Here is a 19,868-nt window from a genome sequence, read left to right as displayed (position 1 = left end):
CGCTGCAGGCCACGCCGAGGGACCCCACCGGTGCACGGTGTACCGGGCCTCTAGTTTTGTTTAAAAGACCAATGTTTTTGGAAATTGGTGTTAAATATATTAGTTTTGGAGTCACCAGACCTCCTATCATCTGATTTCTATAATTGGCTCATTATAATCCATCAATAAAAACAACTGTATCTATTACATATTATGTTATGTGCTATATGAAGACATGAACAATTTTATTAAAGAGCTCACCTCCTAGCTAGGCAAATATAGCAATCATATGAAACAGTTCAAGCAAACTATGTCAGGATATTATAAATGATAAATTTTGTAATGCATACCTTTAAACGTTGAAGATGCTGAAAGAAATAAAGGATAATAATAATCATAGCCATTACTTACTGGGTACCAAGCATTGTTCCCTGTACTTTATATGAATAATGTAGTTTAATTCACACTCTAAGCTTTTCCGGTAGGTTTTATTATTAACCCGTTTGTAGATGTGGATTCTTGAGACCCTATCCCGGAGATCCTTGAGATCAGCTTGAATGAGCCAAATATGAAAAATAAGGCTAGAGTTTTACTTTGAAGGATGGGGAGTGAAAATGGAGCTTTTCCTCCATGCTCTTGAATTATGGAATCCAAGGTGTACCTTGAATTATTCAGTTATTTTTATATTGTCTTTTTCTTAAAAAGAGCAAATAGCTCTTTAATTTTAGAAATATTCTTGTAAGTATCTATGAACACTTTAAAATGAAGAATCATTACAGTAAAAAAAAATAGACAAAGCCATTAGGTAGATGGGGAAGGAAAGGTAAACAGTGGAAAAGTATGCACTTGTAGTTTTAAAAAGTAGCCATTATTATCCTGGGACAGGAGAAAATATTCTACTGTGGAACTTTCTACCTAGCTAAACTTGTGAATGATGCTACCACCATCCATCTCATCCTCCATTTTCTTCACCTCACATTTCTAATCAGTCATTAAGGCTTGAGGCTTAAAAGTACAGGGTTTGCTGGCTTGGCCCTGCCACTTACCAGAGAGATGACCTTGGGCAGACTACCTCATCCCTACTTATTAACATCCTCCCTGGCTAAAACATGTATAAAAATAGAACATATGTGATACATTTTAAGAATTAAGTTATATATATAGTAAAAGATCTTATTATTGGAACATAAAAAGCATTCAAAGTATTTTACTATTATTATTGATTCATAGAAATATGAACAAAAGACTGTGTTAAGCTGATCATTTTATATGTATACTAGAGGCCCAGTGCACAAAATTCGTGCATGGAGGGGGGAGTTCCCTCAGCCAGCCTGCACCCACTCCAATCGGGGACCCCTCTCACAATCTGGGACCGCTGGCTCCTAACCACTCACCTGCCTGCCTGCCTGATTGCCCCTAACCCCTCTGCCTTCCTGATTGCCCCTAACCTCTCTGCCTGCCTGCATGATTGACCCTAATTGTCCTCCCCTGCCAGCCTGATTGAGCCCCCAACTGCTCTCCCCTGCCAGCCTGATCTCACCCCCAACTGCCTCTGCCTGCCTGATCACCCCTAACTGCCCTCCCTTGCCGGCCTGATCTCGCCCCCAATGGCCCTCCCCTGTTGGCCTGATCTCACCCCTAACTGCTCTCCCCTGCTGGCCTGATCAGCCCTAATTGCCTCTACCTGCCTGATTGCCCCTAACTGCCCTCCCCTGACAGTCTGATCTTGCCCCCAACTGCCCTCCCCTGCCGGCCTGATCTTGCCCCTAACTGCTCTCCTCTGCTGGCTTGATCGCCCCTAACTGCCCTCCCCTGCCAGTCTGATTTCGCTCCCAACTACCCTTCCCTGCCAGCCTGATTGCCTCTAACTGCCCTCCCCAGCCAGCCTTATCTCGCTCCCAACTGCCCTCCCCTGCAGGCCTGATCTCACCCCCAACTGCCCTCCTCTGCCGGCCAATTTGGTTCTGATTGGTCAGTTTCTATGCCAGTCAGCATCAAAAGCTCCGCCTCCTAGGCAGCCATTGGCTCCTCACAGTTGACCCAAATTTGGTTCTGACTGGTCAGTTTCTATGCCAGTCAGCATCAGAAGCTCCGCCTCCTAGGCAGCCATTGGCTCCTTACATTCACCCAGATTTGGTTCTGAATGGTCAGTTTCTATGCCAGTCAGTGTCTCTGGGCCTATCAACGGGGCCTGATCAGAAAGGCGGGGCTGAGCCCCGGTGGAGGGGCTGTTGGCCAGGCCGGGAGAGAAAGAGAGGCAAGTTCTGATCAACAACTGCCACAGAGGCTATGGATCAGACCCTGCCTCTCTCTCTGTAGGCCTGATCCGCAGCCCTGGAGGCAGTCAGTGCTGAGTCTAGGCGCCCACAGCCGCACCCGCCATGGCAACCCAGCACTGACTTCCTGTCCAGTCGAGCCTTCGGTTGTAACGACCCTGGCTCTTTATTATATAGATTAATATCTTCTTTATAGACATAACTAGTATAAAATGCAGTATCGGAGAACAAGCTCTGCACTCACACACAGCTGAATTAATTTAAATATTGGGTTTACTATCTCTGAACATGTCACTTAACAACTAACTGCAAGCCTCAGTTTCTTCATCTGTAAAATAGTTACTGTGAGCTTGAAATTATGCAATATACTGAAGCATATCACATAGTACCTAACACAATTTAAGAGCTCAAGTAATGTTAGTTATTATATCATTGTTTTTTTCCCCCAAGATTCAATACATAGGTATACTAATGCATACTTTCCAACTGAATAAGGACCACAGACTCTATTTTCAAGTGATTTTTTTTAAAAATTATAATTTGATTAAGAAATCTTCCTTTTTATTTTATAGTTACTTATTTTTCAAAACACCCTATTAGTCCAAATCATCTGCATCAGTGAGACAGTAGACACTCTAAGAAGTAGCAAGGGTATGGAAGGATAGAACCACAAGAATGGACCTCAACTCAAACATTGAAAGGACAGAGTCAAAGGCAGAACCAGAGTAATGCTGAGTCAAAACAGAACAGCTGCCTTTGCCTCTTGAGATGCCCAAAGACATATTCAAGCTGCCCATAGCTGCTATTAGATCCTGCTAATCGGCCTTTTTTCCTTGCTTCATGAATATTCCATAAACCATAAGCTTTTCAATTCCCAAAGAATAGAAATGGTCACTAGAAACCTCTGCTAGGCCATTAACAGTTTATAGATCCCATATAGTAAGAATAGGTCAAACCACTACTGATGTAGACTCTGAAGGCAATAACAGAGGAGGATTTTAAGCACATTTTAAACATCATTCAAATAAGCAAACAGCCATACAAGTTGAAACACATCTTTGAATTAGCAAATTTCACCTACCTGATTAGAATCTCTACTGAAACGCCAAATCTTGTAAGATTCCAGAATATTTATTTACACTAACATGTTTTAAAATTTTGCTCTTAACATACCTTTCCCCTTGATTTCCTCCTCCTTATTTATCCTTTTATTTTCTTCTCTCTCCCTCAATTTTAATATACCCTCAACCTTAAAAGTTAAACTTGATATTGAAGCCATTCAATGGCAACTGACGCTCCAAAGCCAGCTGTGCTCTGGCAGCAATCTGGAGTCAGGAGGCTGGGTACGCCAACCCATTAATCACTGTCTTTAGAGCACAGACATTCTCCAAGTAAACTGCTGAGGAGATCTAAGTCATCACACATACACAGTACACTTGTAGAGGACATAAAGCATACGATGGATATTTTAACTACATTTATTATAAAATGTCTTTGCAACTTTTAAATGCTAAGACTCTATGCCCTTCACAAATTTCATCTTCTTGATCTTGAGTATGCCATTTGCACACAGCACGTGGCCCAATGCTGTCAACAGGAGTTGCTGAAATCAGAGTAGACTTAGCCAATTGGATGGGCTCAGCCAAGCATTTACCAGCAGTGACAATTACTATAGTGAAGAGATACGTTTCAAGGAGCAAATAAAATATTATTGGTTTTGTCCCCACATTTGGAAATTCTGAAGAATAGTTTTATTCTGATTAAGTGGCACTTTTAAGTATTTATAATATTCTACTCTAATACTAATGCAAGGAGTCTCATTACTTTGCAAAAATGAAAAAAGAACTATAGCAATTCACTATAAACAGAAAAAATTAGATATGTAAAATGTTTCTACATTTAGAATCTTTGGAAATGAGCAACTACTGGGTCAAGAGGGAGTTAATAGCTATATGGAAGAGTCAGTATACTTTATAATTTCAACATTACTAGAAAATCGTAAGTAGAAATATGTTGACCTAAAATTTAAAATTAACCACCAGCGATATAAAACTATGACATATAGCTTCCAAAGTACATGAGAAACAAAAGAATATGAAAATTTTAGCAATAAAAATACATTACAAACCTTAATATTAAGAAATAATGTTTTAAAATATTATAACCAGATCAAATATAATTAGAAGCTAAAGGCATTATATGGGGGGAAAAGTTATTTTATGATTAAATGCATAGACTAATATAGAAATGGAGCAGTTATAAATCTTTACATGTTGAGTGTCACGTATCAAAGTGTATAAAACAAAAATAGTTAAAATACAAAACAAACATAAATAATCATAATATTAGTAAGAAGATTTTTCATATCATTTTTGGTATTTGAATGATTAAAAAGAGGTGACTGATTAAGAGGGTGATATAATGATGTTTTAAGTAAAATTGATTTAATAACTAAAATTAACTCCTTTCAAATTGCCATTAAAAATTTATAAGCTTTCAGCATAACTCAGGGGGTAACAAAAATATCAATAACATTCAAATCTACACAGGTAACATCTCTGAGCTAGAAATAAACAGTGGAGCTAAATAAACAAACAAAATCCCATTTGGAAACTTTAATATTTTCTTCCCAATAATTCTTAGCTTATAGAGAAAACCAGTAACATAATTGAAGAATATTTCACAAATAATTATGATAATATAGAAAGTTATGAGTATGGTCAAAACTATATGCAAAGGAAATCTCATTGTAATATGAGAAACTTTATTATTAAATAAAAAGCCATGAAAATAAGTAAGAATTAAACTCTAGAAGCTAGGTAAAAGAGTCAACAGAATTAACCTAAAATTAAACAAATAAATATATCTAAGAATTGATATGTTTTAAAAAGGGTTATCTCACTCATATGTGGGATATACTGATCAACATAATTTGATGAACAAGAATAGATTCAGAGACAAGTGGGGGGGGTGGGGGAGGGGGGGAGGGAAGGTTAGAGAACAATCAAAGGACTTGTATGCATGCATATTAGCATAACCATGGACACAGACACTGGGGCAGTGGGGGCTTGCCCAGGGTGGGAATGGCTGGGGGGTGGTCAATGGGGGGGGAGGGCAGAAACATATAAAGAACTTTAGACAAGAAAGAAAGGAAGAAAAAAAGAAAGAAAGAAAGAAGAAAGAAAGAAAGAAAGAAAGAAAGAAAGAAAGAAAGAAAGAAAGAAAGAAAGAAAGAAAGAAAGAACAGTAAATAGAATTATTCTACCGAGGTCTCAAATCAACAAAGGAAAGCAAATAAGAGTAAAAGGCAGAGAGGGCTACCTATGGGGAATGGGAAAGAGAATAATCAGGGTTTTTAACTGAAAATAGTCTACAAAATCCATTTTAATAATTTTGAAAATCTTGATGAAATGAATTTCTGTAGAAGAAAATGTAAATAAGCTATCCAAACTTTCTCAATGGGATGGTAGTAATTTTCCTACCAGCTCACATCCCATTCTAGAAGAACCAGCACCCAGGGCCTTCTAGGGGCAGAGTTATAAACTGTAGGACCCAACAGTTAATCCCTGCCCGGGTGAACACCAAACCTAATTTGTTAAACTGCCGTCTTCTCTCGGAGGACTTACTTCCTGATCACCTGTATGCTGAACGAAATCCCCTCCTCCTCATACTACCCCAGTATTCCTTCAGACCATCTCAGCACTACTATCATCTAACACTCCGAGTGCTTTATTATTTATCATTTTAAAATATCATGTCTCCTTTTCTTTGTCTTACATACTTAAATGTAAACTTCGTAGTGTAGGATATTCTATTGGGGGTGGGGAGTGTATATTTTTGATTCTCAGACCATAAACAGGGTCTGGCACATCATTGGTATTAAATGTCTATTTGTTAAATGAATGGGGTGGGGGGAGAAAGAAAGAATGAGCAAGTAAGTTATCACCTACAGAGAATAAAGTTGATGATTTATATACATTTGGATTTGGGCACATACAAACAAAAGGAGTTTTAGATTACCATTTGTGGCAACTACAATAAAGCAATGTATAAATGACCACAGACACTTTGCTGATTCAAGAAAGAAGCTGAATGAGTGAGAGTGAAAGGAGAGCAGAACATCCCAGGAGGAGGGGGACCGGAGGGTGAAGAGGATGGGGAAGGGGAGGTGGGGGGCTTCCTGTTTGCTTCCTTACTTTCATGATGATCTTGCTATGTTTGTACAACTGGAGTCCATGAGGAAAACGTCACTTTAAGTTTTCCGTGTATTTTTTTAAATCACAGAATCACTTAAATGTCCAGTGTGAATTACAGTAGCTCTTGTTTGTTTCCACATCGTTTTGGCTCTGTCCCTTGACAACAAGATTTCTCAATCTTCCATGTACATCAACTACAACTCTAGGTCTTCCTATTTATAGGTTTTATTTCCTTATGTAATACAAGGGCACCGGCCCTGCCCAGCCCCAGGGGTACAGGCCCTTCCCATCCCCATGGGATAGTTCTAACATGTTCAGAACCGTTGCTTTACTCTGTTCAATGAACTCTGTTCAAAGCACATTTCCAACCCAGTCAAAGATAAGCACAGGTTCCTCTTAATAATATACAGAAGATGCTGCCCCTTTCTCTGAAAAACCTTTAATGTTGAAAAGAACTTTCAAACAACCAGCGCCATCTGGCTCTTCCAAAGCTATTTAATCTTTAAGTCATTAATCACAATTATAAAATTTAAATTTATAATTATCCCTTCATATTTTCCTAGATCTTTAAATGTCTTACAAATTGTCACTGGTATTTCAAGTTTTCATCCCCACCCATCCCTCCACCCCGCCCCCCCCCCGCAATGTAAATTGAACCAAGAAACTCAAATCTTAAATTGAAGGAAATTGAGTCAAATACCTGCAGGGGTGCTTCAGGGTGCATTGCTCTCAGCAATGGAGCAGCTGTCATTTCCTGGAGAGCTTTCGATGTCTTCTTTTTGGCTTTTTCTATTTGAATATTGGTAAAATAATTGACAGCAGCAAACTCAATAAGGGCGGAAAATACAAAAGCAAAGCAGACAGCTATGAACCAATCCATGGCAGTAGCGTAGGACACTTTGGGCAAAGAATGCCGTGCACTGATGCTCAGTGTGGTCATGGTGAGGACTGTGGTGATTCCTTTAAAGCAAAAGAGCAAAGAGAAAAAATACTTTACCATTACTTCTCTGCAAAAACAAACAAAACAAAACAAAATAAAACCTAGTGATCTGGTGGGTGGGGTAAGAAACTTTATAATTCAAACCAAATCATCTTTGATGGAAGAGACTAATCCTAGTGGTTCAATGGAATTAGAATGGGCTTCTCCATTGTTGGCTCAGTGTGCCTTTGATTAAGTTATGAAAACTCACTTGACATCTACCTATTTGGTTTGCTATATTGATTAAAAGTATGTAAGGCACCTAGTGTAATATTGTATCTGAGCCAACACACCTGAGAAACTCCACATATACACCTACTAGGAAGTGCTACTCATTGAAGCACTGGTTCTCAACCAGGAGTAGCAAATTGGTAGCATGGAATGTTGGGGCATTTTCTGGGGTAGGCATGGTCCGTTGCTATTGAGACTCACTACCAGAAAAAAACACAAATTGTAGATTCTTATCATCTTTAACTGGATATTACCTATTGAATTAAAACAATAAATTTACTAGTTGTGAAAGACAATTCATATAAAACAATAGATGTATATTCCTGAACAAATAGATTTATAGAACATTTTGGTATTAAAAATATTAAACATCTACCACCCACCACTTTATGGTTGGGAGGAAAATATTTACAACAAGAAGAGAGGTACTTCCCTTTCATCAGTAGGCTCCTAAAGCATATCACCCCCAGAAGAGCCTTTTCCTCAATCTGGAAAAAGGTTAGTCCCTATTCTCAATGGAAAAATTCTGCTTGCCACTGGAACTATAGAGCCATGAATTATTTAAGGATGTTAGTATTTGTACAGTAGTTGTCCCTTTCTTTATCATTGTCTATCTTTACATCTAACCTGTATTATCTAGTTAAGCTTGGATATTTCGCTGGGGATTTACTAAACCCACTCTATATGTTGTGTACAGTTGCTCCTTAATTGACACGCCTAGTTGTTTGGGGATGATGATAATGATGACAATGAGGATGATGGAGGCATCTGAACTATATATTCCAATCCATGCCTATCCTTGCTGAAGGCCAAACTATATATGTTAAACTGAAGAGATTATGAGCCTCATACAACAATAAAGGAATAACAGTATTTTCATTTGGGGAGAAATTATCTTGTCTTCTCAGATCAGCATTTAATTATACCTGCCTTGTATTGTTTCTTAGTTGTTCCAACTTTATTGGATGTAGCCTCTGTGAGAGCAAACGTGTCTAATATTGCTCCAGGATTTACCATAATATATATCATAGTGCCAAGCACATGATAAATGCACAGTAAATAAAAACTAATTTTTTTCAGCTCCTCACCAATCCATTTTCTCTCCAGTCCCTTCTGAATTGTCAATGTTTAGAACATGAAAAATTAGAGCACTGTGCAGTGTATGAGCTATAGATCTTAAAACAATCCATAAACTATACAGTGAATGGAATTGGAGAATTTGGTTGTATTCCCTTTTTAAAAACATTTTGTGATATTTTTAGCACTTTATTAGTATAAAATAGATTTTAAAATGTGGGTTTTTTGGTCAAACATAAATCTCTATGAAAATGCAATATTATGAATTTACTGGAGTTCGTTTCAGAAAAAGACCTTACAAAGTTAAGGCCTCCTTTTTAAATCTCAGAAAAATGGCATCATTTCCATGCTGGCTGGGAGATGCAATGAATAAATCCTAAATTAGCTTTGAAAAATTTTAGCTACAAAGTTTAAAAATAAAATAATTTAGCTTCTTATTCATAATCCTTTAAGTTTAATGGCCTATTAAGTGTTCAAGAAAATTTGACAACTTTCTTAGGTATATTTCCTCTAACATCATAGAAATTATGCTGAAAGCAGTAGAAAATAAAGTATGAAAAGTACAGCTTAATAAGAATACTACCCAGAACTCATAAAATTCTACAGAGATCATAATGTAACAACAACAACAAAAAGACTCTAAACAATAAAATCAAATATAAGCAACTTAGAATTCCTCATGTTGCTTTGAACATTTTTTGGGGGGTGGGGTGGGGGGAAGGGATAAAACAATTTATCCTGAGGACCCAAAGTAGTGCTCTTCTCCTTCTGTCATAGGAAGAAATTACCTTATTAATATTGAGCAAGCAGAATACTAATGCAATTATTGAGCCATGAATCGAAAAATTACTTTGATTGTTAAGGAGTAAACCATCAAGTTCAGGATGTTGAATGATACTATGGCCATCAATGCAAAAAAAATGTTGGATATGTGGCCACTTTCTAATTCTATTTCATTATTTCGAGTCAACTTGATTTTAAAGTTTGTGGAGTAGCCCTCCAAATAGTATGGCTCATATTTTATGACTGGTGCCAAAATTAGGATAGTGATTGGCATAAACAATTGGCAAAATATTTGAAGTGTCCATCTCTTTAGATATTAAAAATTTCTCTCTGCCAGAAGTTCAAATTTAAAGAACTCCCAGCATGACAGGGATGTGCTTCTTCCACCTGCTTTAGGGAAGCATTTGGTTAAATAAACACCAACAGAATAAGAAACAGAAGCCAACCCTTCAGCTCAGAAGCCATGCTTTTGCTGTATCTAGAAAGACAGTGCATCTGTTTCAATGGCTTAGCTGGCATTTACCCTTGAAAACATTTCAATAACCATAGAATATTTTTGACACATTCAAGTATTGATGCCAGTCCGTTTTTAGAATGCTGAATATGCACTGCATTGGCTGGTCCAGGAGCTGGGAGAAGACGTGTGTGAGTAGGCTAAGGCTATACCCAAGAGCAAGATTCTGGCTGCTCACTCCTAGAAAAATGAACTGGTAATGACTTAGATATGCCAGTTGGCATTTATCCAGGTTTAATGTTTTACTATACTGGAATAATTAGAAAACTGAAAGGCATACAACTTTGGAGATAGAAGGCCTTTGGAGAGATTTAGCTTACTCTACTTCTCATATTTACATGGATTGGGTTTATGTGTGTGTGTGTGTGTTTGTTTTCTGTTTTTGAATTATCTCGAATGAATACCTGACCCAGGAAATTCTCTTCTTGAGCAAAAAGGAAAATAAGAATTAGGGAAGATAAATACAAGCCTGGAATTTTTTACCTAACTCTCAAATGAAATAGATTGCTAATGCCCCTCAATACTTAAAACTTAACTTTCTTAGAAAAATAGCAGCCCACAGCCTCAATGAATAGTGTAATTATTACCATTTTGACATATCTTAGGTTTTTGAAGACATACTTGTTGGGCATAATTTAGCTGGTCAATCAAAACCAAAAAATATCTTGGCACATGAGCATAAGACAGAGGCAAATGTCACATATTAAGTTGAAAAGGCTACCCACAAAGTATTTTCAGCTCATATCCATACAATCTCCACTCAGCAGCTCTGGAATTTTCCACAAGCCACAATGATAGTTCCTGAAATATTAATATTATTTTTACTAGGAGAAGTTAAGGGACTAATTTGGTGCTCAGCTTTACCTGCCCCCTGTAAAGGCAGAATGTAAGAGTAGAAATGGCAGAGAAATTGTCTTGGGTCCATCACTTTTAAGTATATGACTTCATAAAAGTTTCTTCATCACTCTGAGTCATTTTTCTTATTCATAAATATTAATAAAGCCTACTCACTGAGTTATTGTGAAGATGAAATAAGATGTCCCCTATCAGCATATGGCAAATCTTATAATCACTATTAATAGAATTGCCATTATCTTTACTGTATGCTAATGAATTTCCTTACAGGGTCTTCTCTGGAGAGGAAATGCTGGGTGGGTGCAGCTGTGATCAATGCTATCACTCCCCACAGCACTGAACGTTTTTATGACTTGGGGATATACTGGATAGAACAGTGGCTACCAGTTTGTAGCCAACCAAGAAAACTTTCAAAACTTATCAAACACTAACAATGAAATACAGAGAACATTCACATTATAATGTCAAGTTGTGATTCTCAAATGAGGTAGATGGCAGCATGGTTGCCATAATAATAAATGATACTCAAATAATATTTACTGTCAGGTAGGCATTGTTCCAAGTGCTTTATCCAAATTAACTCACTTAATCCACATGGCAGCCCTCGGGATCTCATCCTGTTTTGTCACATGAGGAAACAGGCAGAAGTAACTCACTGAAGGATCACAGCTAATATGTGGTAGACTGTGGTGTTAGAACCTAGGCTTCTGGATCCAGAGAGTCTGACCTATGACACCATGGCCTCTTCATCAGAGGCACCAATAATGGGTCAGTCTTTTCTGTTCTGGAAGTTCTTTAGGACCATAAAAAATGAAAATACTATGTGCACAAGTGATTTTATTTTTAATGATGATAGTTCCTGAAAGGTTAATATTATTAATACTAGGATAAGTGAAGGGACTGATATGGTGATCAGCTTCACATACTTCCTACCAGGTCAGGCTGCCTCCAGGAGGAGGGGGAGAGGGAGGGGGAGGGGAGGGTGAAGAGGATGGAGAAGGGGAGGTGGGATCTAATAGCAGCTATAGGCAGCTTAAATATGTCTTTGAGCATTTCAACTATGTTCAAGTCACTCTGAAGAGTACTTTCTACTTCCTCAACATTAATAAGGTAATTTCTTCCGGTTAGTGTGAACACTAAATGAAATAAATGAGATAACTTAGCAGAGTGCCTGTTAATACACAACAGAACAATGTTTTCTTTAAAAACAATTAAAAGTCAAGGAAATCAAGTCAGAACAAAATTAACCTCCCCTACATAAAAGAAGTATGGGAGAGAGTAACTAAGATGTTCTAAGGGCTCCATACACCCTGTATATAACGAGCACTGCATGTAAATCTAAATTCTCATTAGTCTGTGGAGAAGAGATGTATTGTCACAATTTTATGGGTGGAGAAAATAAGTGGCAGATTGCAGTTTGGACTACTATTGTAGTCCCAAACTTAGATTTGTTGCTTTCTCTCTTCCACACCTATTTTTTTTCTTTTTTTTCTTTATTGATTAAGGTATTACATATGTGTCCTTATCCCACTATTGCCGCCCACCCCTCCCCACCCATGCCCTCACCCCCCTGGTGTCTGTGTCCATTGGTTAGGCTTATATGCAGGCACACAAGTCCTTTGGTTGCTCTCTCCCCCTGACCCCACCCTCCCCTACCTTCCCTCTGAGGTTTGGCGGTCTGATCGATGCTTCTCTGTCACTGAATCTGTTTTTGTTCATCAGTTTATGTTGTTCATTATGTTCCACAAATGAGTGAGATCATGTGATATTTATCTTTCTCTGACTGGCTTATTTCGCTTAGCATAATGCTCCACACCTATTTTTAATAGTTTAAATGTATTCAACGCTTGCAATGTGCAGTTACTCTTTAATTCTCACAACTCTATGTATCTTGTGCTATTACACAAGCTCACTGCCTTCCTAAGGTCACACCCTGGCCCCCATCAACCCTTCTGGGAGTTTCCCCAATAAGATTCCAATGCCTTTTCTAAGATTAAAGGTGTGTGGGTGGGTGGGGGCTGCCTATGGAAAATCCCCATTGTCAAGTCCACTGAAGAAACTATGACACCTCATCATTTGTTTTCTACAGGATGGGGAAGTGGGATGAAAAGCTCCCAGGCCCCTCCCTAGCTCCTTCCCACCAGCATCCCTTCAGCTCTCCGTGATAAAGGCTAGTACATCAGGGCTTTGACTCTACCAAGTAGAAAAGGCAGGGGGAGATGGGTATCTCTTGTGAGAACTGTTCTTCCATTCCAGAGAAATTCTGATTTTTTTTCCCTTCTAATATCACTACTGAATGCTTCCACTACTCACAATCAACAGAGAAATAATAAAGAAATATATTTAATCAGGTAAATAGCATAACTAATTTTATTTAAAAGTATGGCTGATATATAAAAGATGTATTTAACAGCTTTAATTTAAAACTCCTACATTCTGGACTTCATATAGTTTAGAATATAATATATAAAAAGCCACCTTAAAAAAAAAATGTTGTGTTTAAAAAAAATGTAGATAAATAACAATGAGCTAATAACCTAAGCATATACCTTCCAACTCAATGCATTTAAACCATTTGCATTTTGTTCCTCTTCATTAAAAGGCAAATGATTCTAGACTTTCATATTCATTCAGCCATGACTTTTGTTTTATTTTAAGCTCCCAGTGCATTTCATTTTAACACCTATATATAATTTTAATTCAATTACATAGCATTAGGCTAGGAGCCCAAGAATACCACCAAAAGTGAAACTATATCCAGATTCACACTCTTCACTTGCCTGCTCTCGATAAGGGAAAACTGATGGGCCCCAAAGAAAGGGATGAACTGCCTATATCCCCTCAAGCCTTATTACTTTGTATTGGCTGGATAAGAAATGAAAGCTTATATGATTCTTTACTCAGCACAGTCTGATATGTTACTGTTTAATATTTTCTTAGAAATTATATCAAAAAGCTATTCCCATGAATCATGAGCAAATATAATATGAATAAAAATACACAAGAAATGAATTTCAATTACCAAATACAGTCCTAGCTGGAACGGATTCCTTATTTATCCAGAATGAAACTTGTGAAAGAATCACTGTCATAATACATGGAATGTACGTCTGAATCATAAAATAACCCATCTTTCGTCTGAGGTGGAAGTATACCGTCATAACAACATATTCACCTACAAATAAAACATAATGAAAATGTATTATTGGTCCTGCAGCTATTCAATGGCTTCCAAACCATATTGTAGACTAACAAAACGCATTCTAGGCAAAAAAAAAAAACTCTGTTGTGCACAGCAAACAAACATGGAGAAATATACAGTTCCTAACTTGGGGGTGGGGGGACTAGATTGCATATCATTACATAGAAAAGCACTTTTATTCTACATGGTGATTAAGCAATTTAAGAAAGTAAGCTATAACTTTCAAAAAATTCTTATAGTGCTTTCTACTTTAAAGGTCTAGTATTATGAAAGCAATTAGATTTCATTTCAAACATCTTTTGAGAGAAAATTTAGACCTAACTTCAAATCACTGGAAAATGAAAATACATACACCTAAACCTTAAATTTAAAAATAATTGAAATACACAGATAAACATTTTATATATACATACTAGTATGCTGCTTTATTGCCTTAGTTTTAGGAAAGAACTATATTTCTCAATGTTATACATATGTATACATATATGGAAAAATAGACATAGATAACATAGAGCCATATATAACATTCCCAAGTTCAGGAATATTTTATTGACATTTAGACAAAAAATCTAAAAAAAGGAAAACAAACCATAAGATTTCTTGAGTTGATAAATTTTTAATGTTACATCTAAAAGGAACATATTAAGAGAGACTTAGGAGTCAGTAGCCTCATTCTCAAACTGTGAAACCAAAGATTCAGAATCCCCAAATCTCACTTGTTTTCAATTCCACTTGCAGGCTAGAAAATAAATGTTTTCAACAATACTTTTTCCTGGCAATATGTGCATGTAAGAAATAGTTTCAGAACAAGTAATAATCAGGCAATTTTTCCCATTAAATATAAAGACTAAATCCTATGATTCTTTCCATTCACATTTTAAAAGCAAATACAGACCAAGAATCACCGAGAATAATCATCCATCTACCCATGTGACATCTTTAACATATACCCTCAATGTATTTTGTAACTAAGCTTTATATTTTGCTTTTACTTTGGTAAAGAGAGGGAAAGCAGCACCACAAAATTGGGCAAGATAAAAAAAGATTTTGGAAAAGCATCAATAAAACAGGAAAAGCCAGTGTCCAAAAATCAGGGGTCAGGATTCCTGTCTCAGAATTCTGTTGAAAATAATGTTAATATAACTGATTACTGGCTTTTGTTTCTGAATAAGAAAATCAACTCACATCTCAATAACTCAGAATTTATTTTAAACTAAAAATATAAATTTAAAAATTCTGAACTATGATTTATGCCTCAACTCTATTCCTAGAATATTTTTGTTCCCCCCCCCCAAAAAAAACACTAGATATTTCCATTAAAAAGCTAGGACAAAACTCCATTGCTATTAACTTTAATCGTTAAAAGATCTCACCCGTAATGGATTTGATGGTTTCACTTGATACGGTTTGCCCAATCAAGTCATATTGAACTAAGCTGGAAGATTCCTTTGGGACTTCTACTGATTTCTCAGGACCTTTTGTCCAGGTATAAATCATCTCACTCTTCGGGTAAGCATCTGAATAAGAGCACAGAATGTGATTAGAGTCCGTACTCCTTTCTCCTCAGCACTGATTGATGGTAAACACTCTTTAAGAATATTACACTTGTTCAAGAAAGATGGAATCAATGAAAACAACAGTCATTATGACTTACTTAAACACGTTTAAGATTTAGAACACTGTAGATATTAAATAAATAGCTTCTGCATACTTATTTTATGCCAAAGAAATTGAAGGAGGAGAGACTAAAACGAAAGCAACTATAATGCTATATCTGCATCAATGCACTTGGATATGTTTCCCTATTAATAAGCAGTTGAAAAGCAGAAATAATAACCCCCCCAAAAAAGCAGCCAAATTGCTACTTCTTTCCATTCCAATTCACTTCCAATGCTTGACCAATATTAACTCTTCTGTCCTAATACAACTCTGCCAATTAGATACGTATGAAAGGCTGCCTGTAATAATACAACAAAAACAAAATAAACCCTACTGTTGGGAGAGTGCTCCAGGAGGCACCTATTCCAGACTCTGTCTTTGGGCAATACCCATGCTGTCTGGCTATGCGGTTTGTAAAGCTCTTCAGGGAATATAATTACACAACCAGTTCCACTACCTTTAAACTCTTACAATCAGGACATTTTCCTTCCATCTTCAACAAATCCCTCCTAGCAAATATTTAAGCCCATTTTCTATTATTCGATGTTCAATGTAAATGGAGACCAGCTGCTTGCTTACCAGTCTGCCCAGAACAGAAAGCCTGGCTCACACACAAGTAAGTTCAAAAGAACCAAGATAAATTGTGTACTACGCTCCACAAACCTTCTTAAAATGGCTAGAGCACAGTAGGTCCTCGGGGGAATTGTTTAATTCTACAAAAGGAGTTGATACCTAGGGAAACTATCTTTACAAAGGACTTTGCAAAACAAACTATGAGGCTTGTGCTGTCATTTAGCAGTATCTGGTCATGTCTCAATATTGATCTCCTGGAGTGAATTCATGCTTACTCATACATTACAAGTGCCCAAATACTATGTTCCTGCCCCTGATATTTTAAATCAGGTAGCCTTCTCTGGGCTAGCCTAACTTGCTAGACTAATCTTTTTCTTAATGATTTAATATTTGAAGCCAGGTTGGGGGGAGAGGGGTGCAGGAAATGGGTGAAGGTAATCAAAAGCTGTATCTCTCTTTTTAATTCCAAATCTGGAAATATCAACTTCCAAGGAGTAATTTCTTTATTTTGTGCATGCCTTTATCGATTACCAAGTATGTTCAAGTCACTCTGAAGAGTACTTTCTATGAGAACCCACGGGGGGGGGGGGGGGGGGGGGAGCAGGGGGTAGGGAGGAGTGGGGTGGTGGAATTGGGCGGAAAAGATAAAACCCTAGATAAGAACTATCTGGGTGAAATATAAATTACTATAGTTCAAATGAATTTTAATTCTGGCCCCAGTTAGATCAACTTATCTGTCTACGTATTTTTCTGTTTTCATCTTCCCTCACCGAGTTACTGGTCAGGGAGCAAGCGAGTCTCTTTAGCTTCAAGTTCATCCACTGACTATTGTGCTTACCAGAGGTTATAAAAAGAATGGTGACTGCTGATTCTCATTAAGTTAAGCAATGAGCAATGATAACAGCAGGCAAGTTTCACAATCAGTGCGACTAAGAATCTGAAGCAATAGTAAAAACCAACATCTATTTTTGGCAAATTCTGATTAAATCAAATATTCGAGGCAGACATTAGAAGAGGCAATCAAATTTTGCTGCCATTTCAGAGAAGGGAACTTAGGGGAAAAGAATTCTATATTCTTTCCTATTCATCCTCTTGCTTTCACTTCCACAATATATCCCAAATCCATCGATCTCACACCTTTTTTTCTAGTACCATCTGATCCTAAGCCATCTCAATCTTTGATTTATACTAAAACAATAGCCTCCAAATCTTCTCTGCTTTTATTCTCTGGCCTCTCTACAGTCCATTCTCCATAGAAAAGCTGAAGTGAAATTGTGAAATGTTAGTCAAAGAACACCACATCCCTTAGTTAAGCCCTCCAAAGGCACTATATTACTTGGCCTTGCCTACAAATCAGACCAATCTCCTACTATACTTTTTGTCATGCTGCAGCCACTTTGAAACTAACAATGCTGCTTATATTTTTCTAACCTATGTCATGTCAAAAAGCCCTGACCCATCTTTGGCCTTTTTCTTTTCAAGTCTGCCATAAAGGACTCTGCTTGTAACAGAACAAAACAAAACAAACAAAATAGTTTATAACTTGTTATGTTACACCACCAACACAAGGAGTTCAGAGGCCTAAATTTCACACTAACCATTAACCCGTTATTTATGACACAGCCAGTCTACCTAGGCTATCTGCAGAAATAAGGTTTTGGTTTTGGGGGGAAAGATGATTGTTTTGACTTCTTTACTTAAATATATTAGTTAACAAACAGTCTCCTAAAAGTCAAATTTTGTACAGATGTTGTCATGGACAAAAATTTAAATATAGGATTATGTAAAATTATGGAAATATATAGCTATCAGCTTACATGAGATAATGATTAACACTAACAAAATTTTTTATTATAACTTACAACTCCCAAATTTCAAAGGGCATGCATGACCATCCATGGGGAAATCCACCAATCTCATGGGACACTCTGCACTTATGGTGAGTCTATGATGGAAAATACAATTAGAATCAATTTTTTCTCTAAAAATAAAATTATAGAATCTTAAAAGGAAGGAAGGAAAGAAGGAAGAAAGGGAGGCAGACAGGCAAGAAGGAAAAGAAGGAGGGAGAATAAAGATAAAAAGGGAATAAGAAAAAAAAGACTACCTCATTGTGTATAAAATAGTGCCATTTCTCATAATTCTAAAAAGCTTGTTTGGGGCTGTCATATTATGTGAGACAGACTTCTTTCCATTCCTGAAGAAAGTATCAGGAGTCCATACTTTTGTTACCATCATGTTGTTCAATCTCAAAATTTCAATGGGACCATCATATTTTAGTCTTTTGTCAATCCATGTCTGTCTGAAGAACACATCCATTGTGTATTCCTAAGAAAAGTAGTTTGTGACATATTCAAATAACAGATGATTACACATAAATATACAAAAAAATGAATTAAATTCTAGTCTCTTTCCCACTCATATAAAAGACTGCCCAAATAAAAACTAAATTAATAGCAGCAGAAACTTCCTTAAATCAATGGAACAAAAAGATTTTCAACAATTAAAGCATGTTATACTAGTATCCCTACATTATTAGATAAATTACCATACATATTAATCATTCACAAATAATAACTATAGCCCTGGTTGGTGTGGCTCACTTGGTTGAGCATTATCCTGTGCACTGAAGGTTGGGGGTTAATTCCCAGTCAGGGCACATACCCAGGTTGTGGGCTCCATCTCCAGTAGGAGGTGAGCAGGAGACAACCTATCAATGTTCCACTCTCACATCATGATTCTCTCTCTCCTTATCCCTTCCTCTCTCTCTAAAAAATCAATAAAAATATTTTTTAAAAATAATAATCTATAATAATAAAAGTGTAATATGCTAATTAGACCAGACAGCCAAACGACCTTCCGGATGAAGCTGGGGCTGCAAGGGCTGAGCTCCTTGCACGAATTTCATGCACTGGGCCTCTAGTAGATATAATAAAACTGCCAGCACCAGGTAATTATAGTTGCACTTTACTTTAGACCAGGTAGCAAAATTAGTGACTGTGTAACAAATGTCATTGCACAATGAACCATAAAATTGTCAGCATGTCTTTAAGACAAATTAAAATATATGAATAGACTTTATGCTCATAAAATTTATTAACCCTTTGTATACCATAAGCATCTATAGATGCTTTAAAATCATTTTTTGTGAGAATTTGCAACTGAAAATGTTCAAGAACTCCCGAATTGTGAGTAATATATTTATTTTTATACTATTCATTGCAAATTGATTTATTAATTAAATTCAAAATATCGTGGCATGTGAAGCTGGTTTCTGTTTTGGATGCATGGCAGTTAACTGGTTAAAATTAGTCCAGGAGCCCCAGAGTCAAGTAAAAAAGTGAAGTGGTCCAAGTGTTTGACCTTGAAACAAAACATATTTAATATTAGCACAATTGAATGGATGAATTCATCTTGACCAGTGCTTGGTGTTCTAAGTTCCTTAAACGTGAGAGAAAGCAAGGGAGAGAAGGGGCGGGTGGGGATGGGGAGTGAGCAATTGAGCCAACATGGAGCATTAAATGCAATCAGGACTACAATATAA

General features: G+C 36.9%; 1 protein-coding gene across 2 annotated transcripts in view; it reads right to left on the bottom strand.

Annotated features, from left to right (window-relative positions):
• GABRA4 (gamma-aminobutyric acid type A receptor subunit alpha4) overlaps positions 1 to 19,868 on the bottom strand; it is a 65,675-nt gene that overhangs the window by 29,802 nt on the left and 16,005 nt on the right. For both annotated transcript variants that reach the window (XM_070397133.1, XM_070397138.1), the window contains exons 4-8: positions 18,432 to 18,652; positions 18,187 to 18,269; positions 15,466 to 15,609; positions 13,913 to 14,065; positions 7,152 to 7,411 (exon numbers count right to left, since the gene is read on the bottom strand). In XM_070397133.1, coding sequence (XP_070253234.1) covers positions 7,152 to 7,411; positions 13,913 to 14,065; positions 15,466 to 15,609; positions 18,187 to 18,269; positions 18,432 to 18,652 — 861 coding nt within the window. The remainder of the gene's footprint in view (positions 1 to 7,151; positions 7,412 to 13,912; positions 14,066 to 15,465; positions 15,610 to 18,186; positions 18,270 to 18,431; positions 18,653 to 19,868) is intronic.

The sequence above is a fragment of the Myotis yumanensis genome, unplaced genomic scaffold (genome assembly GCF_028538775.1).
Source record: "Myotis yumanensis isolate MYYU_CA2020_CCGP unplaced genomic scaffold, mMyoYum1.0.hap1 SCAF_1, whole genome shotgun sequence".
NCBI classification, from domain to species: Eukaryota; Metazoa; Chordata; class Mammalia; order Chiroptera; family Vespertilionidae; genus Myotis; species Myotis yumanensis.
Note: the sequence above shows the minus strand (reverse complement) of the source record. Positions and strands in the feature narration are given on the sequence as shown.